The sequence below is a fragment of the Chinchilla lanigera genome, unplaced genomic scaffold, assembly GCF_000276665.1.
Source record: "Chinchilla lanigera isolate Chin_1 unplaced genomic scaffold, ChiLan1.0 scaffold00063, whole genome shotgun sequence".
Classification (NCBI taxonomy): domain Eukaryota; kingdom Metazoa; phylum Chordata; class Mammalia; order Rodentia; family Chinchillidae; genus Chinchilla; species Chinchilla lanigera.
In genome coordinates, this window is record NW_004955464.1 from 13,834,577 (window position 1) to 13,857,434 (window position 22,858).

General features: G+C 44.1%; 1 protein-coding gene across 5 annotated transcripts in view; it reads left to right on the plus strand.

Annotated features, from left to right (window-relative positions):
- Positions 1–21,004: 21,004 nt before the first annotated feature.
- Eri3 (ERI1 exoribonuclease family member 3) overlaps positions 21,005–22,858 on the plus strand; it is a 129,018-nt gene continuing 127,164 nt past the window's right edge. For 4 of the 5 annotated variants that reach the window (XM_005398762.2, XM_013521693.1, XM_013521692.1 and 1 more), the window contains exon 1: positions 21,034–21,393. In XM_005398762.2, coding sequence (XP_005398819.1) covers positions 21,259–21,393 — 135 coding nt within the window. In that variant the 5' untranslated portion in view covers positions 21,034–21,258. The other variant, XM_013521697.1, reaches the window with a different exon arrangement.

A 22,858-nucleotide genomic window follows, 5' to 3' on the forward strand; every position in this document is an offset into this window, starting at 1 on the left:
TTCACGGATTTTGGTGGGCCTCTCTTTGTAGGGGACATTTAAAAGAGAAGAGATTGCAGAATGACCTATTGACTGTTGTGATAGGTCTTGGGGCCACAATATATACTCATTGCCTTCTTTTTCTACTAATAATGCTAGATTCCCCTTATCCTCAGCTAGTATATCTATCTGGTTGTATGTGAGGAGTGGCTGAGCTGGAGATCGATCACACGTGTAGGGTTAGAGCAAGGCCAGCACTGAGAACACAGAGTGCCTGAGGTGAGCCAGGTGAACAAGTTGTTAGGCAGGGGGGTTTCACCTAACACCAACCTGCCAAGTGCATAGATAAATATACTGCAGTTGTTGGGCAGTTGTTTTCTCTAACCAAGAAGGAGGGTTCTGCCTGACCCCAGCTTTCTGTATTTTCACTCTTGCTTTCATTTCTTTATGGTCCTCCCCCTGGGAGTTTCTCAAGAGCTGTGCTAGATGCAGTAGTTATGGTAGCTTAACCTATGGCATGACTTAAGGTTCCCAAGGGACCTGGCCCTTTGTGAACTAAGACTGTTGCCCTGGGACATATATTAACAAAATAGGATGATGCCAACAGAGGCCCAAGTACCAAATGGATTACAGCAGCCCTCCTGGATCCTGATAATCAGAGTCAATTACCTCTGCTATGGTAATTGCCTGTTCTTCTTGCCTTCTTGCCTGTGGGTCTGTTGGCATGAAGGAACTGAATAATACAGGCATAACTGTATTCAGTCCCACATGGATCACTGGGACGCTGGCTGTGTCTCCCAACAGAAGGGTCCGCCTTTTGAGAACCAGCTCTTACAAATTTGCAAGTCCCAAATGGGGTCACTGAGACTAACGGGGGGTATTCCTGCTTCTACCCCTTGGTTCCTAGGCTCAAATGTACATGCAAAAGTTTTTTTGTGTGTGTGTTTGGGGGGGGTTGGGGATTGAACCCAGGGCCTTTGAACTGAGCTACATTCCAAGCTACACTTCTTTTCTAATTTTGTTTCATTTCATTTTGAGACCAAGACTTGCTAAATTGCTAAATTGCCCAGGCTGGGCTCAAACTTGTGATCGTTCTGTTTCAGCCTCCCCTTTCCCTTTGAGAGTTGTACTATTTTATCTTCCAGTAGATTAAGTGTTTCTGTTTTAACATTTAGATCTTTGATGCATTTTGATTTTAGTTTAGTACATAGTCAGATATTTAGGTCTAGACTCAATCTTCTATGTGTAGATAGCCAGTTTTACCAGCATCATTTATTAAAGAGCCAATTGTTCCTCTTGTGTATGTTTTTGGTTCCTTTGTCAAAAATCAAATAGCTGTGTGTGCCTGGGGTTGTTTCCGGTTCTCCTATTCTGCTCCATTAATTCACATGCTTGTTTTTTTGTCAGTACCATCCTGTGCTGTTTTCATTACAGTAGCTTTAAAACTTCAGGTCTGGGAATGTGATGTCACCTGCTTTGTTTTCCTAATTTCTTTTTCAGTGAGTTCATTATTAGTATATAGAAATTCTATTGTTTTTTTTATGTTTATTTTGTATCCTGTTACACTGATGAATGTGGTTATCAATTCTAGGGGTCTGGTGGTTTCTTCGGGTGTTTTTTTTTATCGTGAATGGATGTTGGAGTTTGTCAAAAGCTTTTTCTGAATCTGTTGAGATGATCATGTGAGTTTTGTCCTGGTTTCTGTTTATGTGCTAAATTAGACTTACTGACTTCCATGTGTTCAACCATTCTCGCATACCTGGGACAAAGCCTACTTGGTCATGGTATACGATCTTATTGGTGATTTGTTGCATTCTGCTTGCTAGTATCTTGTAAAGAATTTTTGCATCTATGTTCATTAGAGAAATTAGCCTATGGTTCTCTTTTTTTGGTTAGATCCTTGTCTAGTTTTGGGATCAGGATAGTGTTACCTTCTGAGAATGATTTTGGAAATACTCATTCTCTCTCAATTTCATTAAAAAGTTTGAGGGGTATTGACATTAGATCTTTCCCAAAGTTTCATCTGTAGAATTTATCTGTGAATCCATCAGATCTTGTGCTTTTCTTGGTAGGCTTTTAAAATTATTACTGCCAATTTTATTGCCTGTTATTGGATTGTTCAAGATTTCTAAGTCTTCTTGGTTCAGTTTCGGTGTCTAGGAATTTCTCCACTTCTTTTGAGTTCTCCAGTTGTCTGGCATATATGTTTGTGAAATATAGTAGCTGCTCATCATTTTATGGATTTTAACAGTGCCCATTATGATTTCACCTTTTTCATTTCTAATTACACTAATTTGTGTCTTTTATTTCCTTTTTTTGATAAGTTGACTAAGTGTTTGTGTATTTTATTTATTCTTTCAGACAACCAGCTCTTCAATTCATTGATTCTTTATATTATTTTTTTAGTCTCCATTTCATTAATTTTTGCTTTATTCTTTATAATTTCCTTACTGTACAAGCTCTGGGTTTGGATTGTTCTTGTTTTTCTAAGACCTTGGGATGCATCATTAGGTTATTTATTTGGGCTCATTCTGTGTTTCTGATGTGAGAATTCACTGCTATAAACTTCTCTCATCACACTGCTTTCATTGTGTTCCCTAAGTTCTGGTATGTTGTAATATTAATACAACTTGATTCATGAACAGAAATGTTTGGAAAAATTTTGTTTCCATTTGCAAACTCCACATCAGGTGACAAACATGACACTGCCACCTTCCTCAAAATCATGGAATGAATTAAGTTTGTAAACCAAGGTACTGCTGTACTGGCATTATCATTTAATTTTAGGAACTATCTTATTTCTTCCTTAATTTTCTCTGTGACTCATTGATTATTCAAGAGTGTACTATTTAATTTCCAAGTATGTGCATAGTTTCTGTGGATTCTTTTGCTATTGATTTCTAGTTTCATTGCATTGTGATTTGATAATATGCATGGTAAATTTTTTATTCTCTTGCATTTACTTAGCTATAGAAATGCTTTATTAACTAGTATGTGGCCTATTTTGGAGACAGTATTGTGTGCAGCCAAAAAGAATGTGTATTCTGTTGTTGGGTAGAATATTTTGTATGTATCTAGTAAGTTCATCTGTTTAAAGGTTTGGTTCAACTTTAATCTTTCTTTGTTGTTTTTTTTTTAGTTGACCTGTCTATTTGTGATAGTGTGGTATTGAGATCCTCCACTATAAATGTATTGATATTTATCTGATCTTTTATGTCCATTAGAATTTTATTAACAGGTGAACTATGGCTTCCTACATATATGTTTGTAATTATTATCTTTTGCTGTTGAAAATTTCCATTAACCAATACATAATGTCCTGGTTTGTCTCTTTTGATCAGCTTTGGCTTGAAATCCATTTTGTATGAAAATAGGATGGCTACTCCTGCTTGTTTTGGGGTCTCTGTTATGTGGAATATTGTTTTCCATCTTTTGATTTCTAGGCAAAAGAAAGCAAAACAGCAACAGGAAAGCAACAGGGCAGAAGAAAGCACAAGGAACATCCAAAACCTGTTGAGAAAGAAAGCAAAATAGCAACAGGAAATTAATACAGTGAGGCTGGGGTGGGAGGATCGATGTGAATTCGAGGCCAGCATGGGCTACATAGTGAGTTGAGGGCCAGCCTGGACTACACAGTGAGACCCTGTCTCAAAAACAAAAAAGATATTTTCATAATAAAAAAAACAAAGAAATTTATGACCACCAAACCAATACTCCAAAAACTTCTCAAGGATATCCATAGAGAGAAACAATGAAGCCAACAATGCCAAAAGGTCCAGTAAAATGAATGCATCAGGTAGGGGCAGTAATTAAGTAGAAGAAAAAGAAAGCAGAGCAGCAACATGAGATTAATACTGTGACAGGAATAAGTCAATATCTATCAATTATAACTCAATGTAAATGGATTTAATTCTCCAATCAAAAGACAGATTAGCAATGGATCAAGAAAAAAAAGATTCAACTACATACTGTATTCAATAAACACATTTAACACAAAAAGAAATACATAGAATAAAAATCAAAGAATTTTTTTGGAGATGGTGTTGCTCTGTAATTCAGGCTGGTCTTGAGCTCACTATGTAGCCCAGGCTGGCCTGGAACTCACTCTGATCCTCCTGCTTCAGCCTCCTGTATGCTAAGATTACAGACATGCACCACCATGCCCAGCTGAAAATACTGTATTTTTCCATCAATTTTGAAAGATAATTTTGCAGATGATAACAGTCTGGGTTGGAAATTGTTTTCTTTAAGAGCTTGAAACTCTTCATTCTATGCTCTCCTTGCCTTTAAGTTTGTGTAGAGATATCTGTTGTAAATTTGATAGGTTTTCCTTTGAATGTGATTTGTTTCTTTTCTCTAACAGCCTTTAAGATTCTGTTTTTGTATTATACTTCTGGTACTTTAATTTTTATTTGGAGTGGTATTTTCTAATCATGGCTATTTGGGGTTCTATATGCTTTGCTTATGTGTATGTTAAATTCTTTTTCCATGTCTAGAAAGTTTTCTCCTGTTACTTGTATAAACAGGTTTTTGGTGCTTTTTGTGCTTTCTTCTGCCCTTTTGCTAATTCTAATTACTCTTATATTATACCTCTTTGCACCATCTAGGAGCTGTTGGATCCATTTTTTATGTTTCCTTGTTGCTTTTAAGGCATCTCTCATTAACTGATCACTGACCACAGCTCTATCCTCTAGGCCTGACATTCTGTCTTCATGTTAGTCACTTCTGCTACCTGTACTTTCAGTCAGGTTTTTAATCTCCTGAACTTCTGATTGGAACTCCTTGTTGACTCTCATTCTTTTCTATGCTGGGCATTCATGTCTTATGTCATTTTCTTTAGCTCTACTATCTGTTTATTAGTGTCTTCTCTAGACTCACTGATCATTTGCTTCATTGTGGTCATTATGTGATTAGTTATAGCTTCTTTAAATTTGCTAAGCACATATAGAACTGTTTTACTTCCACTGGTTCCCTTTCAGACCTATGGGCCATATAGCTTATGATTTACTCTCCCTCATTCTTGTTTGTACTGATTTGGGGGAGTTGGGAGTTTTTGGAGGCATTTTGTTGCCTTATCAAGTTTCTGGTTTTTTGTTTGTTTGTTTCTTTGTTGTGCTGGGGTTTGGAAATTCTTTGGCCCAGTGCCACATTCTTTAGAAGTCAGCTACATTATTGTTTATGTCTCCCCTAGGCAATCCGGGTATTGGCATAGAGAGAAAACCAATTGCCAGCGACTACTATGTTATCTTGTCTATGGTAGTAAATTCAGTGATAACAGTGGCATCAAAAGTCAACTGGTTATTGACAAACCCTAGGAACTACTCATGCACAGCCCTTCACCAAAACAAAGAGGATTCTGACTTCAGTGAAGACAATTAGGCCCCCTTTATGTGTACCTATAGTAATTTAGCACACTGATTTTTGTTGGATGTTGGCAGCAATGCCACAGCTCAAACATACCACTTGTCTATATACCTTCTTCTTTAGGACCATCCCCTCTGACAATCACTGCCCCTGATTCTGGGCTCCCACAACAGAATACAGGACCCATGATCTTCCTGGTCTGAACCTGGGCCTCCCAGGGTATCCCAGGAGATCCTAGTTAGCTCTCACTCTCTCTAGCCTATCTCCCAAGGCTGTCTTTCACCCAGTCTTGGTGGAAGGGTATTGCTTCAGTCCTGGTGGTGAGGTGGACACTTCCTAGTCCTCTGGACTCAAGTGTTGGTTCTCAGTGGGTTGTGACATCAGCTGGGGGCAGGGTAGGTGCTTCCTGGGTTGTTCAGGCTTTGGCACAGGTCCTAGTGATCTGTGACACTGGCCAATGAGTCCACTTATATTCTAACCTTGAAACATTTCTCCTCACATACAGCATGGATGACCAGTGCTCTGCTCAGTGGGAAGATTTTTCCTCACTACTGTCTTGCAGTGCAGCTACTGCCTACTTTTACTTTGTACTATATACACAGTCAGATCATCCAGGAACCAAAGGATGACTTTACCCTCTACTTCCCTTGTCATAAGCAATTTCTCTTCACAATCTATATGTGAGCAGAGGAGAGGCACTGGTAAAACAGTGGAATGTGACATGGGGGTCTGGGATACCTGCCCTGCATCTTGCTTTGCTCTCTCCTCCTGTTTATGGTCAATCTTACTTGTGTTTCTCTCATTTTAGGATGGGTGGTTATCGTGCCTACCCAGTCTTATGATCTGATTGGTCTCTATTATGATTTCATCTAAAATGTCCCCCAAAAGAAAGGACATTTTAGATCAGGAAAGAAATCCCCTGAAAGAAATCCCCCTGGAAGAAATCAGATCATAAGAAATCATAAGTGGATTATAAATTCATAGCTGAATGTATTGTTAGGACCTGGTTGAAGGAGGCGGGTCACTGAGAGCATGACTTGGAAGTCTGCCCCCTCCCCCACTTTTTTGCTTTCTCTCTGCTTCTTGGCTGTTCTGAGTCAAGCAGTTATCCTCTGCCATGCCCTGCCACCATGCTATTTCTGTGTTGAAGCTTGCCAACTATGGACTGAAACCTCTGAAACCATAAGTCAAATTTTAGAAAAGCTTCCCCGCACCCTGCCAGTACTGGGGATTGAATCCAGCGCCTTCACACTGAGATGCATCCCCAGACTTTTTGTTTTAAATTTTGAGGCAGGGTTTTACTAAGTCTCTAAATTGTCCTGGCTTGGCTAGAACCTGTGGTCCTCCTTCCTAGGCCTCCAAGAGTGTACACCATCACACCTGGATAAATTTCTTCTTTCAAATATAGGTATCAGGTGTTTGTTCCAGCAACTGAAAGGTTAAAAAAAAACCTTTTGGAGCCCAGTTTTTGCTAAAGAATAAAGTTAAAGAAGTTACTTTAGCCACATGTGGTAGTGCATGCCTGTAATCCCAGCACTTGGAAGGCTGAGGCAGGAGGATCACTGTGAGTTTGAGGCCAGCCTGAACTAGTGAGACCTAGTTCACACAGTGAGACCTAGTTTTTAAAAAAAAGAAAGAAAAGAAAGGAAACAAAGAAAAGAAATTGGCTTAAACAACAGGTAAGGACATGGAGAGTATATGTCTACAGAGAAGGTCTGAAGGGATACAATAGAGGTAAGAATTAAGATGCTTTCGGTTTTATTTTTATTGAATCCTGCTTGATCTGTATGCAGTTATTTTCTGTTGGCTAGGCACCCTTCTAAGCCCTTTAAAAATGCTACTAAATTAACGTATATGACCTATTAGGTAGATATTATTACTATGCACATTTTACAGAGGAGGAACCTGAGACTTGGGAGAGGTTATGTGACATCCCTTGGAGCACAGAGTTGATAAGTCATCAAACAGTCTAAACCCAAGAACTGTCTGGCTCCAAGGTCTATTCTTTATAAAGCCACACTCAACCATTTGCTTCATCTCAGCTGTCATGACCAGCATGAGGAAAGAAGTGTGTACATTTGTGTGATGAGGTGTAGGGGAGGCTTTCCTGGCTGTGGTTGTGCTGTACTGTGCTGAAGAACCTTAGGATCTTTATTATTTCATTCAGTCCTTCATTGAACCAACATTTACAAAATACCTCATTGATAATGACTAAAAAGGAGAATGTCACAACACTTCACCCTTGCAATTTCCCTGAAGGGAGGCTTTCTTACAAGGGAAGGGTTACTGCCCAGATTTTGAGTTGAGAAGAGAAACTCTCTATATGGAAAGATGTATTTGTCTGCCTATGGTAGTTCTGAGGGCTGGAGGAAGGATAAAGTGGTTTGGCCACTGGGTCCTAAGGTGCAAATCTGATGTCCTTCTGTGATGTTAAGAGCTGCCCTAGTGGGCCCTGGGTAGAGGTGTGGACAGTTTGGTCCTTTGATAGAAGCCCGTGTGTCAGACTTTCTCTTCTCCGAGGTCTCTGTTCCTTGATGTCTCAGTAGCATCCTGTCACACCTTGCCATTAGAGCTATAAATTACTTTCTGCTTCATGGGTGCATGTTTCTACTTATTAAGTAGCTACCTGGATGTTTGAGTCTGCTCTATTTCTTGGGTGCATCTTGAGCTATAGTCACACCCTGGCCTAGGATTTTTAGTTCAGCCTGGGAAGCTTAATTACCACAATAACTTACATTTAGTAAGCACTTACTGCATACCAGGTCTTGTGCCAAGGATGACATTCTTTAGTTGTCATGGCAACCCTCAAATTGAAGCCCTGATCTACTGTTAGAAAAGGAAGATACAGTCAGCATGCAGAAGCAGCTCTTTGCTAAGGCTTTGGCTGTCTCCCCTTCCTGTCCTGCACATCCGGTCCACTGTAGGACCCGCACCTGCTTCTCTGGCCTGCTTCCAGCTTTTAGCTGGTTTCTTCTTGTCCGTGAATAGGCATTGCCACTGGGTCTGCTCCCTTTCTCTAAGCTTCCCTTGTGCTTTTCCTGATTGTGGCTCATACTGTTCCTTCTGTTCAGAATTCCTGCTTCCCCTTTTCTGCCTAGAAAAATCCTTATTTTTCAAACCTTGCTTTAATGTCATCCTGACCTCCCTGCCCTCCCGTCAGAACTAATTGCTCCCTCTTTTGTGTTGCTCAACAGCACTTATCAAGAACTGTAGTTACTTGTTTGGCTACTCAGTCTGGGAGAAGAGCCGCAGAGGCCTGGTCTCATTTACCTTGCTGTCCCTAGGGCTCAGAGCTGCCCAGTGTTTGAAAAGTCCATTGGGATTGGGGTAGGGGCTGTGCGGTTTGACTGGGGACATCCTTGAGATAGGGCCAGCCTTGGTTTGCTCTGCATCTCTGCTGTCTGTCTAGCCTTCTCCTTGGCTTGCCAAAACTGGATTTCAGAGACTAAAACAGGATTTACCTTCAGCTGGAATATGTCGCTCTCCTCTCCAGATGAACCTCCTTTCGTGGCCAACCTGCCACCTGCCTCCTGCTTGGTACCCCCTCCAGCTCTCCCCCATTTAGCAGCATCTGTGGATTTCATTAACTTGCTACTTAACCCCTTTCACTCAGATCAGCTCTGAAGATGATAAATCAGGCCCAGGGCTCATCCCTGCAGTGGTCGTCCTCGCCATATCCCCTCTAACGAGGCTCTGGGTGACCTATTCATCACTGGCTGCCCTCTCCTTGTGCAGTTCCATTGCCTACACCCCATGCACCCCATACAGATGGTGTCAGTGTGATTACAGCCCAGAAGCTTTGGATTGAATTCTGGAACTAGATTTGGAGACAGCCTCTGGGATTGGTGAGTTTCCTGGGCCAGGCAACCTCTGTCCCTGAGGGCTGTGGGCTTTGGCTTCCTGAACAGTGGGTAGCTCAAGGTAGCACCCAGAAGCTGCAGGTGGTGGTGGCCTGGGAAAGGGAGAGTTATGTATAAAGTTGGGTGGGGCCAGGCAAAGATTGGACCTGCATTTTTACTCCTATATTTTTACCCCTTCAAAATCTCTCTGAGGCTGTTTCTCTGCTCCCTGGGTGGGTAACCTGGGCCTCAGGGAAGTGCCAGAATGAGGCCAGGGTAGGAGGTAGTGTGGCTTTTCCAGGACATTCCACAGTGGCCCTTTTCCTCCTACCCTCTGATCCTGCTCCTTTCCTAAGCCCTGCTTATACATCATTGATTTTTCTTTCTCCTATATTTTCCTTCTTCCCTGTCCTCCTCTGCCCTAGGCCCCAGATCCCTCCTCGTACCTTCTTTCTCCTTATTTCCCATGCCTCCTCCTCTATTCTTTTATTTTTTTTTCTAGGCACAAGTCCCTAAAGGGACTACACTGAACATGGCAGGGACCTAACCTTTTTGTAGTGTCTCTTGTTTCCCTTCCCTCAAAGATCCCTGCTCTCTGGGCTGCCTTCTATCGCCTCCACTTCTTACCTCATTCCCAGTCTGTGAAGGAGACAACATTGGAGAAGATGCAGCTTTCTGCCTGGCTCACAGCCGCCTCCTGAGAAACATAAATTGGGCCCAAATTGGAATCTCCCCACCCTTCTTCCTTCCCTATCTCTTCCCAGGCCCTGGATGATCTGCTGCTCTTCCTGCTTGTAAGGAGCCCCCTCCAAGGCACCCATCTTCTGTCCCTCGGTAGGAGTTGGGGAGGGGGTAGGGGGAAGGCCAAGGCTGTTGGATGTTCATTTAGCCCTCCATGTGTGCTTTTGGCAGGTGCTATTTCTACAATGTCTTCATTACCTCCTAATTGGCCAAATCTCTTTTTTTTATTTTTCTTGCTAAAGACAGATTTAAAGAACGAGTTCAGTGGCTCAGCCATTTTCAGACCATCATTAATTTCCCGCCTTCTTATTTATTAATGGGGCAACTTCCTTGCTGGTATTTCTTGTTCCCTGGATATCTGTGTAAAAGCCTGCCTTACTCATGCAGCCCCTGGGACCAGTGCTAACTCACTCTGACTTTGTGCTGCCCTCAGCTGCTCTGCTGTTGTCTCCCAGCCCGACTGCTCTCACAGCCCTTCATGGTCAAGGCACCTCACTTGGCCTGCAGAGAGGACAGCAGGGAGTGCCCCCTGCAGTCTAGGTGTAGAGGCTTTCTTCTTGTGCATGCCAGGGACTGACACTCCCAGCTAGCTCCTCCACCCCTCGCTCCATCCACACTGTTCCAGCTCCTACACCAGGCTGACACATGCAGTTTTATTCATTTTCCAAGACCTTGAGGAAATTGCAGCTTAGGGAGCAGCAGTGACTTGCCCAGGGTCACTTTGTTTGCAAAGAGTAGAGCAAGGATGTGAGCCCACTTTTGCCTGGCTCCATAGCTTCAGTGCTTCCTCCATGCTAGTCTGCCTTTTGATTAGGACAAGTCTTGATAAACAGGGAGAAACCAGGATCAGCAAGACAGCAGCAGCAGTTGGGAAATAGAAGTTACTGACCTGAACATTAGCACACTGTGTTAGGTGACCTGGCCCTCCTTTTTGTACTTGTACCTCTGCATGTCCTTATCTTCCCATGCCTATTAGTTAAAGGTCTTAGCGATGGTGACATTATTCACACTTGAAAGTGGTTATGTCAGGATCCTTTTCATGCCTCTCAAAGGCAAGCCTGTGCCTATGGTTCTTTCTGAGGCCTTCTGAATGTGTCCTGGGTTGTTACCTTTTGATTCTGGTTCTCTAGGAGCTTCAGCCCATCTCTCCAGGTGAGGGACAGGCCCTGCTGCTGCCCCTAAACCTTACCATGTAGGGTGCAGGTATCAGTAAGCACTGGGTTCCTTGAGCTAACAGCTACCACCCTAGAAGCCAGGTCTAGGTCAGAGCACATGCTGACTCCACACCATCTTTACTACGGATGATGGGCACTAGCGGTATGGCCTTATTAGGATTCCTCCTTCGGCACCTTCTACAATCAGAAATATGCTTGTTATTTCCCTAGGCTCTGAGTGGCCAAGGCTGTAGCTGCCTCCACATTACTAGTGAGAAGTGATGTGATGATGAGTAGAGCGATTCCAAGTCAGGGTGCTGGCCTAGCGTGAAAACAACCTCAAGGCCCCTATGGCTGTTGCCAAATGCCACATCAACTCTTCAGGTTGGAAATGAGAGCTAACGGAAAGACTCTTAGAAGACTTGAGGGGAGAGGGGATAGGGAGGGAACTTAGGGCAGAATCACCCCACCTGGTCTGGAAGCTAAGTTCCCTCCAGTGGCAGTGGCCCTAGATTAGCAGCAGTGCTGTGGAGAAGTCCCCTGGGGCTGAGCCCTGGGAGCCGTGTTTTCACACTAAAAGACCTTGTTTCTTGTCTCGTCCTGGTCATAACCCTGGTTAATAGAGACATTAAGATGAATGATTGAGCCTGCCTCTTACTGCAGCTGGAAGGAGGGGCAGCCTGGGTGACCCTGGACATAGGGGACATGGTAGGGGTGAGGTGGAGGGGACAGGGGATTTGGGAAGCATTCCCCTTCAACACTAGCTTTGGTAGGCTAAAACCTCCTGTCCCCCCAAAGCCCCCAAAGCCTGCCTCATCTGGTAGGGCTTCTGCACTGAGCAACCATAGCTTTGTTCTGCCACTCCAGCATCAGGGAGGGGATGGTGCAAGCAGGAAAAGCTGTAGCTATGTAAGGGGTGAGGGCAGCTTGGGGCAACTTTTACTTACATAGGCTTTCAAATGGCTTTGATAAGCTTCTATACACAAAGCCTTTCATATTTATAAAACCAATAGACAACAATTATTGAGTGTTTGGATGTTTCAGGATTGTGTTTTATATTGTATGCACTGTCACATTTTATCACCACAGCAGTCCCAAGATGCAGGCCAAGTTACTGTCCCCAATTTACAGATGAGAAAACTGACACTAGAGAAGCTAAGCAACTTGCCCAAAGTCACCCAAGTAATAAGCCACAGAATTGGTCTATGAACCCAGGAGGCCTATGCTCTTAACACTGTCACAGTTCACTGTCTCTAGTTTTACAAATTGACCTCGCCTGGAATGAAGAGGAAGGTAGGGGAGGACTGAGATTTTGAATCAGATGGGGAATTGATTTAGAGGTCAGAGACAACAGTTAGGGATAAACAGGCTCATCTCTGGATGGGGATGGAGAAGTGGTGGGCCCCAGGGAGCGCCGCCGAGACAGGCTTCATTTAGTATGTTTATGACAGGTCTGGCTGAGCGCAGCCCAGGGAAAGCTGCCCCTTGTTAGATGACACCGAACACTTCGGGGCAGGAAAATATCTTGTTTTTTGTCTTCCCCCAGATCCTTACCTCTGCCCTTTACCTGGCATTTTGTGGAACACGGAACACATTTTCAATAAAGACTGCTAAAATATAGATGCTAGATAAAAGTGAAGCACCACTGCAGCCTTGGGCCACACTTTGCAATCAAAACAAAACAAAACAAAAACAAAACAAAACAAAACAAAACAAAACAAAACAAAACAAAACAAAACTCTCTACCCTGCTGATGTGAGTGAATGCATTTCAGGAAGCTGGGCCAGAGCTATTCTGTATGATCAAAAATGACAGGGAATATTTAATTTTTTAAAAAGTCCACTTATTATAGTAAGATACATTGCCATTAACCCCTCTCAAAATACTCCTCCTTGCTTCAAACACATGTACCCCACGATTCTTGCCACTTTCTAAAGTAGTTCTGGTAGTTCTTTTTTTTTTTTTTTTGGTTTTGGTTTTTTTTCTGGTACCAGGAATTGAACTCACAACCTTGCACTTGCCAGGCAGGCACTGTGCTGCTGAGCCAAATCCCCAGCCCCAGTTCTGGTAGTTCTTGTTTGTGTCTTCCATTATGTTTTTATGGCTGCCTTGATGTCCTGAAACAATTTTGCAATGTTTACCTTTCATGGTCATTTTCACTCCGGGGAAGAGCCAGAAGTTGCAAGATGCCAGATCCAGCGAATAAGGTGGATGAGGACATAACGTTTTTATGAGCCTGCCTTTCTGTTGGATGGCACTCAGCTACAGCATTCACTGCATTTTAAAATCAGGTCTTATGACACAAATGAGGACTTTCAGCACTTCTTCAGAAAGTATTCAAAGTGTATTCAAAGCAAGGGGGTGCATTTTTGGGGGGTTAATAGCAATGTATCTTTTACTGTGATAAATTTTGTAATTTAAACATTTACCATATATTTTGATCACCCCTTGTAGTGTAGTCTAGAAGCTTCTACCCCAGGTGTGGTCTAAGGGGCAGCAGCACCAGCCTCACCAGGGAACTTGCTAGAGATGCAGAATCTGAGGCCTTTTCCAGACCCAGGTAATCGTGATTTGCATTCAACAAGATGATTGCAACGAGGAATGATTACACATTAAAATTTGAGAGCCACCACTCTACCAGTCACAGGACTGACCTAGTTACTGGTTGGCTTTAAACCTGTCAGTTTAAAGGCTCTATATCACTCTCAATGTTAAGTCCAACATTTATTTCTTTATTTCTGTTTTTTTTGAGACAGGGTCTTACTACATAGTTCAGGCTTGCCTTGAACTCACTGTGTAGCCCAGGTTAATCTTGAATTCACAGTGATCTTCCTGCCTCAGCATCCTGAGTGCTGGGATTACAGGTGAGCTCTACCATGTCTGATCTCAAGCACTTTAAAAGGTGTACTGGCTACTGGCTACTTGGGAGGCTGAGGCAGGAGGATCACTTTTAGCCTGAGAGTTTAAGGCCAATCTGAGCAATATAGTGAGACCCTGTCTCTTAGAAAAGAAGGAGGAGGAGGAGATAAGAAAAAAAGAAAGAGAAAGGAAAGGAAGGATTTTATGGCTGCATGATCTAACTCTTGCCCAGGTTTTCAAATTCTTCGCTCACCACTCCCTTTAGCACATCATCTTCTCCAGTCATATTTCTTTCCATCCCCATGTGGACTGTTTTGCCTAGCATCTTTGCTCATGTTATTCTCTTTGCCTGGATGCACTCTCTGAATCACCTGTTTTCTCCTTTTGTTGGTCTGAGAAATTCCTACTCAGCTTTTAAGACTGGATTTAAATGCGCCTTGTTCCGAGAAGCCTTTCCAGACTGTATTAATGTATCTCCTCTGCAAATTCTCATTGCAGGTGGTCTTTATAATCACAGTTATCACTCTGAGTGACAATGATTTCTTTACCATTAGGTTCCCCTCACTGGAGTGCAAGGTCTATGAGGGAAGGAAGTGTTTCTATTGTTCATGTCCTCTCCTGTTCTTTCCTGGAGTCTAACACTTAGCAGTCAGTCAAGGAATATTTTTTTGAGTCTTGAGAAGGTATACACTTGGGTATACACTTAGTTATAATGTAGGAAAAGTGAGGGCTGGGGTTTTCTGGAAAAGATGCTCTGAATGTGTCATGTGCTTCCCTAAAATCCCTCTGGCACTCTCAGATCCTTGAGCTTTGTGGTCTTGACCAGGCACTGCCTAGAGATAAGATTGTTAAGCATGCCCCAGCCCTGAGGATCAGCCAGTGCTGATTTACATGGGGCCAAAAAGCTTCTCAAAGAAAAGCAATTAGCACATCCATAACTGGATCAGGTATATACTAGCATGACTTGGATAGGGGTGTGTGACAACCCACTGGACTTCATATTGCTGGAAGGACCAGCCATTCCAGAGAGAGACATATGACAGAGGAGAGAGAAGTCTGGCAGGGTGAGGTGGTTTCCACAACAGAACCAAAAGTTAAAGAGGGACCATACCTCTGGTTCAGTGTGAGGGCTCTTAGGCAAACACAGCTTATCTTGGTTACTCTGATAGCAGCAGACATGCACAATGAGAAGAAAAAGGGCTCCTTGAGCAAGTGGAAAGAGCTCAGACAACACTGCTGGAGGATCTATATCCTTCTAACTGAGTATCGGATGGAATCATTTCCTCACGGCAGGAAAATGTCATGCTCTCATGTTGTCATAGTACTGTAACAATTAAGCATATCAAGAGAGGTATTCAAAGCCAGCATCCAGGGTGAACTTGGTAGTAGGAGCCAGACTGATGGGCACAGTCGAGGCTTGGGAGGGCTCTTTTCCTAGCATTTCTACAGGAGTGGGTGGGAACCTAGAGTTAGCAAGATTGAAACTCATTTGGCCTGTGCCCTGGTATAGATGATAGGCTTGGAACATCTGCATTACTGCAGATGAATTACAAGGCAGCCCAGGAAACAGAACTACCAGAAAGCAGCAGTTTATGAGTGGATTTGAAAAGATGAAGGATCCTGGCCTGGAAGAAGTCAACACTTCTCCAAAAGGCCAGGGTGAATGCTGGTGGCTGATCAGTGATGCAAAAGCCTCAGTAGGTAACTTATAGCCTGGTGTAGAGAGAAGTTGAAACTGAGACAGGAAAAGGTGAAGGGTGAGAGTACCTGTGGCTCATGACCAAACTCAAGGGAAAACTGATGGATGCTTTACTCACTAAGTACTTCCCTTATGCTGGGTGGGTACTTTAAGAGCTGCTTTCTTCACTATTTTGGTGATGTTTCTATTTTATAGTTGAGGAAGCAGGCCCAGAGAGTTGACTTCACTTACTTATCAAATAAATGCACATAGACTATGAAGATGATTAAGACATAATCCTTTTCCTTGAGGATCTCAGAATATTGCAGGAGAGAGACACACAGGCAGCTGTTTTATTACAGAATGGTGCTTAGACAAGAGTGAATGCAACCACAAGGTACAGTGAAACAATAAAGAGGTTCCTCAAGTCACAGGGTCAGTAAGCATCAAAGCCAGGACTCAAGTCCTGGATTGTCTAGGTTCAAACCTCAGTCCCTTTCACCACACTAGCTGTATAGGTACGGTTATAGTTATAGACAGGGCCCTTAGTAATACTAATCATAGTTCTGAGGATGGGCAATGTTTACAAACAAGGAGAGGACACTGAGAGTCGGGATGTGGTGTGGTGACCCAGCAGCATCTCAGTTCCAGAATGCAGATGGTACCCTCAAGGTGAACAGGGTGTGGAGACTCTCAGGGAAGCCCTCCCCTGGAACAGAACTGATGCTAGAGCTTAGAGATATCAGTGAATAGCCACTGGAGCACTGGAGGCAGGACACGAGGCTGGTCCCAGGAGAGACAGACTGAGAATCAGGGAGGGGTTTCAAAGATTAAGCTGGGATTGGATAAAGAGGTCATATTGGGGGTAGCAGTGGAGAGAGGAGAATACAATCTGACAATTCTTGGGCTGGCAGAACTTGCCCACTCTTAAGATCATTATCACCTGTTTGTTTCTTTCTAGTCCAATAGTTCCTGACAGGACTGCATGACTTTTTCAAAGCAATGTCTTTCCTTTCAAACTTTGCATTTTCTTCCCTTCTACGTGCCAGGTCTGGAAGGAGCCCAGAGAGAGACATATGACAGAGGACAGAGCAGTCTGGCAGGGTGAGTTGGTTTCTACAACAGAACCAAAAGCTAAAGAGGGACCATACCTCTGGTCCCTCCAGAGGGACCATCCTTTGTAGGAATCCCTGGCCTCTGACTAGAGGCTGGGTAGCTCAGCAGACCTTGTATAGATAGAACAGGGCTGTGGGATTCATGACATTTCAGAGCCACACCTGTGGGGCACGTGATCATAGTTCTGTCTGGGCCAGGTGCCAAGGCAGGTTGAGGTCAGAGGATCCTCTGAGACAGGGAGGCAAGGATTAGAGAGCACACAGAGTAGGTAGAGGAGAGAAGAGCAGCTCGGGAAGAGAGCCTCCTCGGGCAGCTGGCTCCATTTGATTTCCGATTTAAAGGGGAGGCTTAGATAGCCAAGAAGAAAAAGGCTAATAAGAAAAATATTAAACTGCAGTGTGTGTGTCCCCAGGGACTTCCTGTTGCCATGACTGACCTCCCAGAGAGCGCCATTCGTTCCCGAACATGGCAGCTTTATAGGCACTTGTAGGCCTGCAAAGAACACCAATTTGCTGCTGCAGTTTGTTTTGATAACTGAAACTTTCAATAAATCTATATTAAAATCAAAGGGAAAATTAACTAGGCCCCAGTGAGGGGTACAGAGATAAGGGAGCACATTACCACCCTGGCCTCAGCCACCCTACATCCGTCTCTTAGTTCAGATTCGGGTCACCAGGGAGATGAATGGCTCAAGCTCATGGGGAACAGCTCTGGGGAGAGCAGGAGAAGAAGTCATGGCCAGGTCCAGCCCCTACTGCTCTCTTAAGCAGCAGCAGACTGCTGAGGTTGGAGGGAGGTGGTGGCGTGTTGCTCACGGTGTAGAGAGAAGTTGGACAGAGGGATGGGAGTGAGAATATTAGTCACAACAGCCACTATTTATTGAACTCTATGCCAGGTACTGTGTTAAACACTGGTGTGTTTAATTCTAACAATGGGTAGGTATGAGTGTTATATCCACTCTAGAGATGAAGGAACTGAACCTCACAGAGGCATGTGACTTGTCTAAGATCACAGACAGAGCCAGGACCCAAAGCTGAATAGGTGCTTTCCAAGTCTACACTCCTCTTAACTGCACCACCTTGTCTTATGTAGCTTATAGGGACTGTGATAATAGTAGCAGTTCTTCTAGTTCCCAGATAAAATGATTTCAGAATGTCTTGGTTCTCCTAACTGTTTGTGGGCTGTCAGGCACTGTTCCTGGGTTCTCCCATGGGTGTGGGCTGTCAGGCACTGTTCTTGGGTCCTGTGTTCACTGCCCTTGAATTGCTGGTTAAGGTCCCAGCTTTGATGGCCACCTTGCTTTTTCCTGGTGTGTTGAAGAGTAACTGAACCAGCGTGGTCCTCTCTTCGGTTCCTGCTCTCAAGGTTCACTTTCGTCAGTTATTTAGTCTGGAAGTTGAAAGGCTGCCCAGGGTGTATCTGAGTCTGTATACTGGTCTTAGTTCCCAGCCTCCCTAGATATGCTTGCCTCACCTATACTCTGACCCAGTGCCTTGGCCACTGCTTACTAGATAGCCCAGCTGCTACTACTATCACCACATCTGGCTGTTTTATCTTCCTCTGGGATGAAGGTTAGGTTTTGACACAGCCTCCAAAGTGCCCACAGTGGAGGTATGCAGTGGGACCAGTTTCACCAAACTAGAGACTTTGACTTCCACCATTTCTAGTCTCAGATGAACCATTGTGCTTCAGGGTGTGGAATCTGGTGCCCCCTCTGGCTACTAGAATCGTGGGGTAGCACAAGCCTTCCTATCTCCCTGAGAAGAGATCCTTCTCCATTGCTCATCTAGAATTAATTTGTATGAGAGTAATTAGCTGTGTTTTCTTTAAAATGTTGGGCAACTTGGTAATACACTGCCTTATACTTTCACTCCCTCTTACCCTGAATCACTTCTTTTCCCCCCTTACTCTTGCTGTCCTGGGTTTATACTTCTCAGTTAAATCCTAGCATACAAGCTTTGCCTTAGGCTTTTTGTTTTGTTTTGCAGTACAGTACTGGGAATTAAATTCAGGGCCTTGCTCACTACCACTGAGCTACATTTCCAAACCACTTTGAGAGACGGTCTCTCTAAATCACCGAGGCTGGCTTCAAATTTATGATCTTTCTGCCTCAGCTTCACAAATAACTGGGGTTGTAGGGATGTGCCACCACATCTGGCTCAGGCTCTGTTACCCAGTTGATCAAATCATGCAAAACAGAGTTAAGGCTTGAGGGAGCCAAATGCTGGGTTAGGTATCAGTGCAAGATATTGTATATATACTGAGCTCTTAAACTGTTCTGTTATATGAGCGCATGTCTAAAAAGAGCTTATAGCCTAGTCTTTGTCTAAAAAGAGCGTATAGCCTGGTAAGGTCCTGGAAGCTGTATAATTGAGTCCTATAGCACCAAAAAGGAAGGATCACAGTCTAGGGGGAAGTCAAATTAATCATGGAAGGGTAAGTGGAGAATGTTTAGATTGGACCTTAAAGAAGGCCACCAATCCAGATAGGTGAAGTATTTCATTCCTATAGCTAAGAAGGTTGTCTGTGTCTTATTTAGGCCAGAATTTAAGATATAACAAAGCCAGAGACAGAAGAGGCCATCTTTTAGCCTTTTGTTTATTTTATTTTATTTTTGGGTGATATTGAGGATTGGACCCAGTGCCCACTCCTCTGTCTGTTGTTTTTTTTTTTTTAAATGTTTTTCATTTCTTTGAGACAGGATTTCACTATATAGTTTAGGCTGGCCTTGAACTCTCTATAATCCTCTTGCCTCAGCCTCCTGAGTGCTGGGATCACTCTGCTCTGGGCCTTTCTTATCTTTGTTTTGAAACAGAATCTATCGTTTTTGTTGTTCTTTTTTTTTTTTTTTTTGAGTCAGGGTCTCGCTATGCAGTTCAGGATGGCTTTGAGCTCACTTTGTAGCCCAAGCTGGCCTCGAACTTGAAACGATCCTCCTGCCTCAGCCTCCCGGACTGCTGGGATTACAGGCGTGCGCCACCATGCCCGGCTTGAAACAGCATCTAGTGAAACCAGATTCAGGTTTGCCTTGAATTTGAAACCTTCTTCCTCAGCCTTCTGAGTAGCTGGGATTACAAGCTTGTGCCACAGAACTTGGCTCTTATTTTTATATTTACTTGTCTATTTGTTTTTTCTCCTTCATCCCCTCTCATTTCTCTGCTGCTGTTTAGTCTTTTATTGGTTTACAAGCACTTGTTGCATGCCAGCTTTATGCATGGTACTTACCTGGGTATTACTGATACATGAATAAGATGGAAATAATACTTATATTGAAGGAGGTTAAAGTCGTGGAGGAGAGATGACAAGGAAATAGACAATGATAAAACACTGATCAATTCTGTATGGGCACAATAGCATAAACTAATCCACTGTGTTGATGAGATTAAGGAATATATTTCCTGATATGGATTACCAAGCATTTCCATTTAGGCAGGAACCAGTATATTAAATCTCAGAAGTGGTAGGGAATGTTATCGTCCCAAGTGAGAATAAGCAGATGGCAGACAGAAGCTAGTAATTGAAGCTGGCCCATAGGATAGGTCCTGATTAACTGAAAGGCTGTCAAAGTTCCCCTTGATTAAACTGAGGTTTTCCAGCTCATAACCCGGTACCTATGGCTTCCCAGAGAGGCATAACCACGATGGAGAAATATACCTCTGGCTTTGAAGACAGTTCACTCCATCTAACTGGAGAGACTGTGGAAGTTCCCCACATCTGTAGCCACAATCCTTTTAACCCCCATATTTCCTCTGGTGGGACCTAAAACAACTCTGTTCCTTCTTCGTTAGAAAGGTCGTTCACAAATCTAAACATTTTCTTCTTACATTTGCCTTCCCCATTCTCCCAGGTTTCTCCCGGGCCTACATCCAAGAGATGATGATAATTACTTGTTGAATGAATAAACCATGGGGTAGCATCTAAACAGAATATGTACCCTTATAAGCCTATACTCACCTTATGCATACATCGAAAGGTGAGAAAACGGAGGTGAGGCACTTGGATCTCTCTAGAACTGAGGAAGGTTTTTTTTTTTTTTAAATCCCTATTGCAGTTCAGAAGTGGGCCCCTTCTCTTCTGAGTATGTGCAAGCTCCACACTACAAGTCCCATAAGGCCAGTCTCCGCCAGTCACCATCTTGGCACATTTTAGCGCGCATGTCGTCGGGAGAGGGAGCGTTTGGCGCTAAGAAGCCCCGCCCCATGTCAGCTTATTGGTCAAAGGGGCCGGCGGCGGGCTCGCCGGTTGGCCATTGCGCCCGCCCGTCCGCTGCGTCGAGCGGGGTCAGAGTGCGCGGAGGTGAGTCGGTGTGTTGTGGACTCGTGGTGCTGGCTGCCGCTGTTGAGGCGGCCGGGAACGGGCGGTGGGAGCGGGCGGAGCTGGCCCAGCTTCTGCGTGGCCGGCGCCGCAGTCGGCGCGGGCCGTGCCCGCCGCGGTCAACTGCCCTGAGCGCTTGCTGAGGCGGAGGGAGACGTCGGGGCCTGCATCTGGAGGGAGCCTGCCGCGCTAGCCCCTAGGAGGGGGCGTTGCCATGGCGACAGCCTCTCCTGCGTCTGACGGGGGGCGGGGGCGGCCCTGGGAAGGAGGGCTGGTCTCCTGGCCCCCTGCCCCTCCCCTTACTCTCCCCTGGACTTGGATGGGCCCGAGTTGGGGGCAACACCCTGGGGTGGGTGATGCTGCTAGCTCCCCCCTCCCCCCAGCTTGGGCCCAGGCTTATGCATGCTGGGTGTGGAGTCGTTGTATGCACAGTTTGTGTAGCCTGGGGTGTCTGCCCCTGTGCTCACCTTGGATGCATGATCTACTGAATAATGTTCTGGTGAAGGGGGAGCGGGGCAAGGTTTTGCAAGACAGACTGGTTGAGATGATTGATTAAGGAGACTGACTTCCTACTTGGGATTACTAGAGAAGAGGAAAAGAGGTTTGACCAGAGAGCTTAGAAACAGTAAGGAGATAGTAGATAAAGAGAACCCCAACACACGCGCACACACACGTTAGCAGTTTAGCTCTGTAAATCTGAGGCGGTGTAAGTAGAGATGGTGGAAGGAGTCAATAAAGGCCTAATCTGGTTAGCTTTGTTTGCCTTCCTAGAAATGGTTCAGCAACAGGTGTTTTCTTAAAACAAAAGTATGAACTTGGATCGAGGCTTGGCTGTGAATTCTTGCAAAATATAACTGCACCTTAGTGACTTGGGAGAAGCTAGATGATGTGAGGCCTCTCCTTGCAGGTGTGGTTTGTCCTTAGGGCTGGATTTTACAACAAACTGGCCATGAATGTCTCTGCTAGAGGTCTCTGCACACTTCTGTAGCGTTTGCTCTTAGATATTTCTGAGCGTAAGAGCAGCAAAACATGAACCCCATTGGCTAAAGAGTGTACTCTATTTAAAGGATAGTAGATTGTGATTGGTTGAGTGATTTTTGATTGTAGAGTTTATACCAGCAGTTGGCTTCATCAAATTCTGATTTAATCTGACTTTATCATGCACAGCATACCTTGTTTTAGTGGGCTCGTTCTTGGTGCTTAAGTATATTATACCTGAATCTCCTACCATTTAAAAGCCAATTTATAAACAAGGATTTGGAGTGTGACTCCACTAATATGTGTCTGTGATCTTGGTTAGAAACCCACTTGGCTGCCTTTCCGCAGGAGGGGCAGAGGGGGGAAGGGAGCTGCCGGGAAGTGATTGATAAGGTTTCCTTTATGGATTCTGTGGTGCTTCACTGGAGCTCAGAGTGCTTTGCAACTTAAGCACTCCAAATTAAAAGCTCATTAACAATTTCTGCCCAAAGATCCTGTACATAATCAGCTAGCTAGGTCATAGAGCTTGGCTAAGAGCTGTCCTTCCAACTTGAAAATTCCAAATAAAGGTTCCTTTATTCCCTTTCATTTAAAAAAGTGTTTTCTCTGTGGTGGGGTGAGTTAGTGAATGGCCTTTTCCCGGGGGTCCAAAGTAGAATAAAGACTTAAATGTGTAAATGGCAGAAAAGAATATGTTGGTTCCAGTCATAGGTGTTTCTGTGGAGAGGGCATCACCAACTTACAAGATGATATCTGCAGCTACTTGTCCTTTGGAAGAGCTGAGTTCAGTTATAAATATAAATTTATATTTTGACTCAGCATTTGGTTACCTTGAC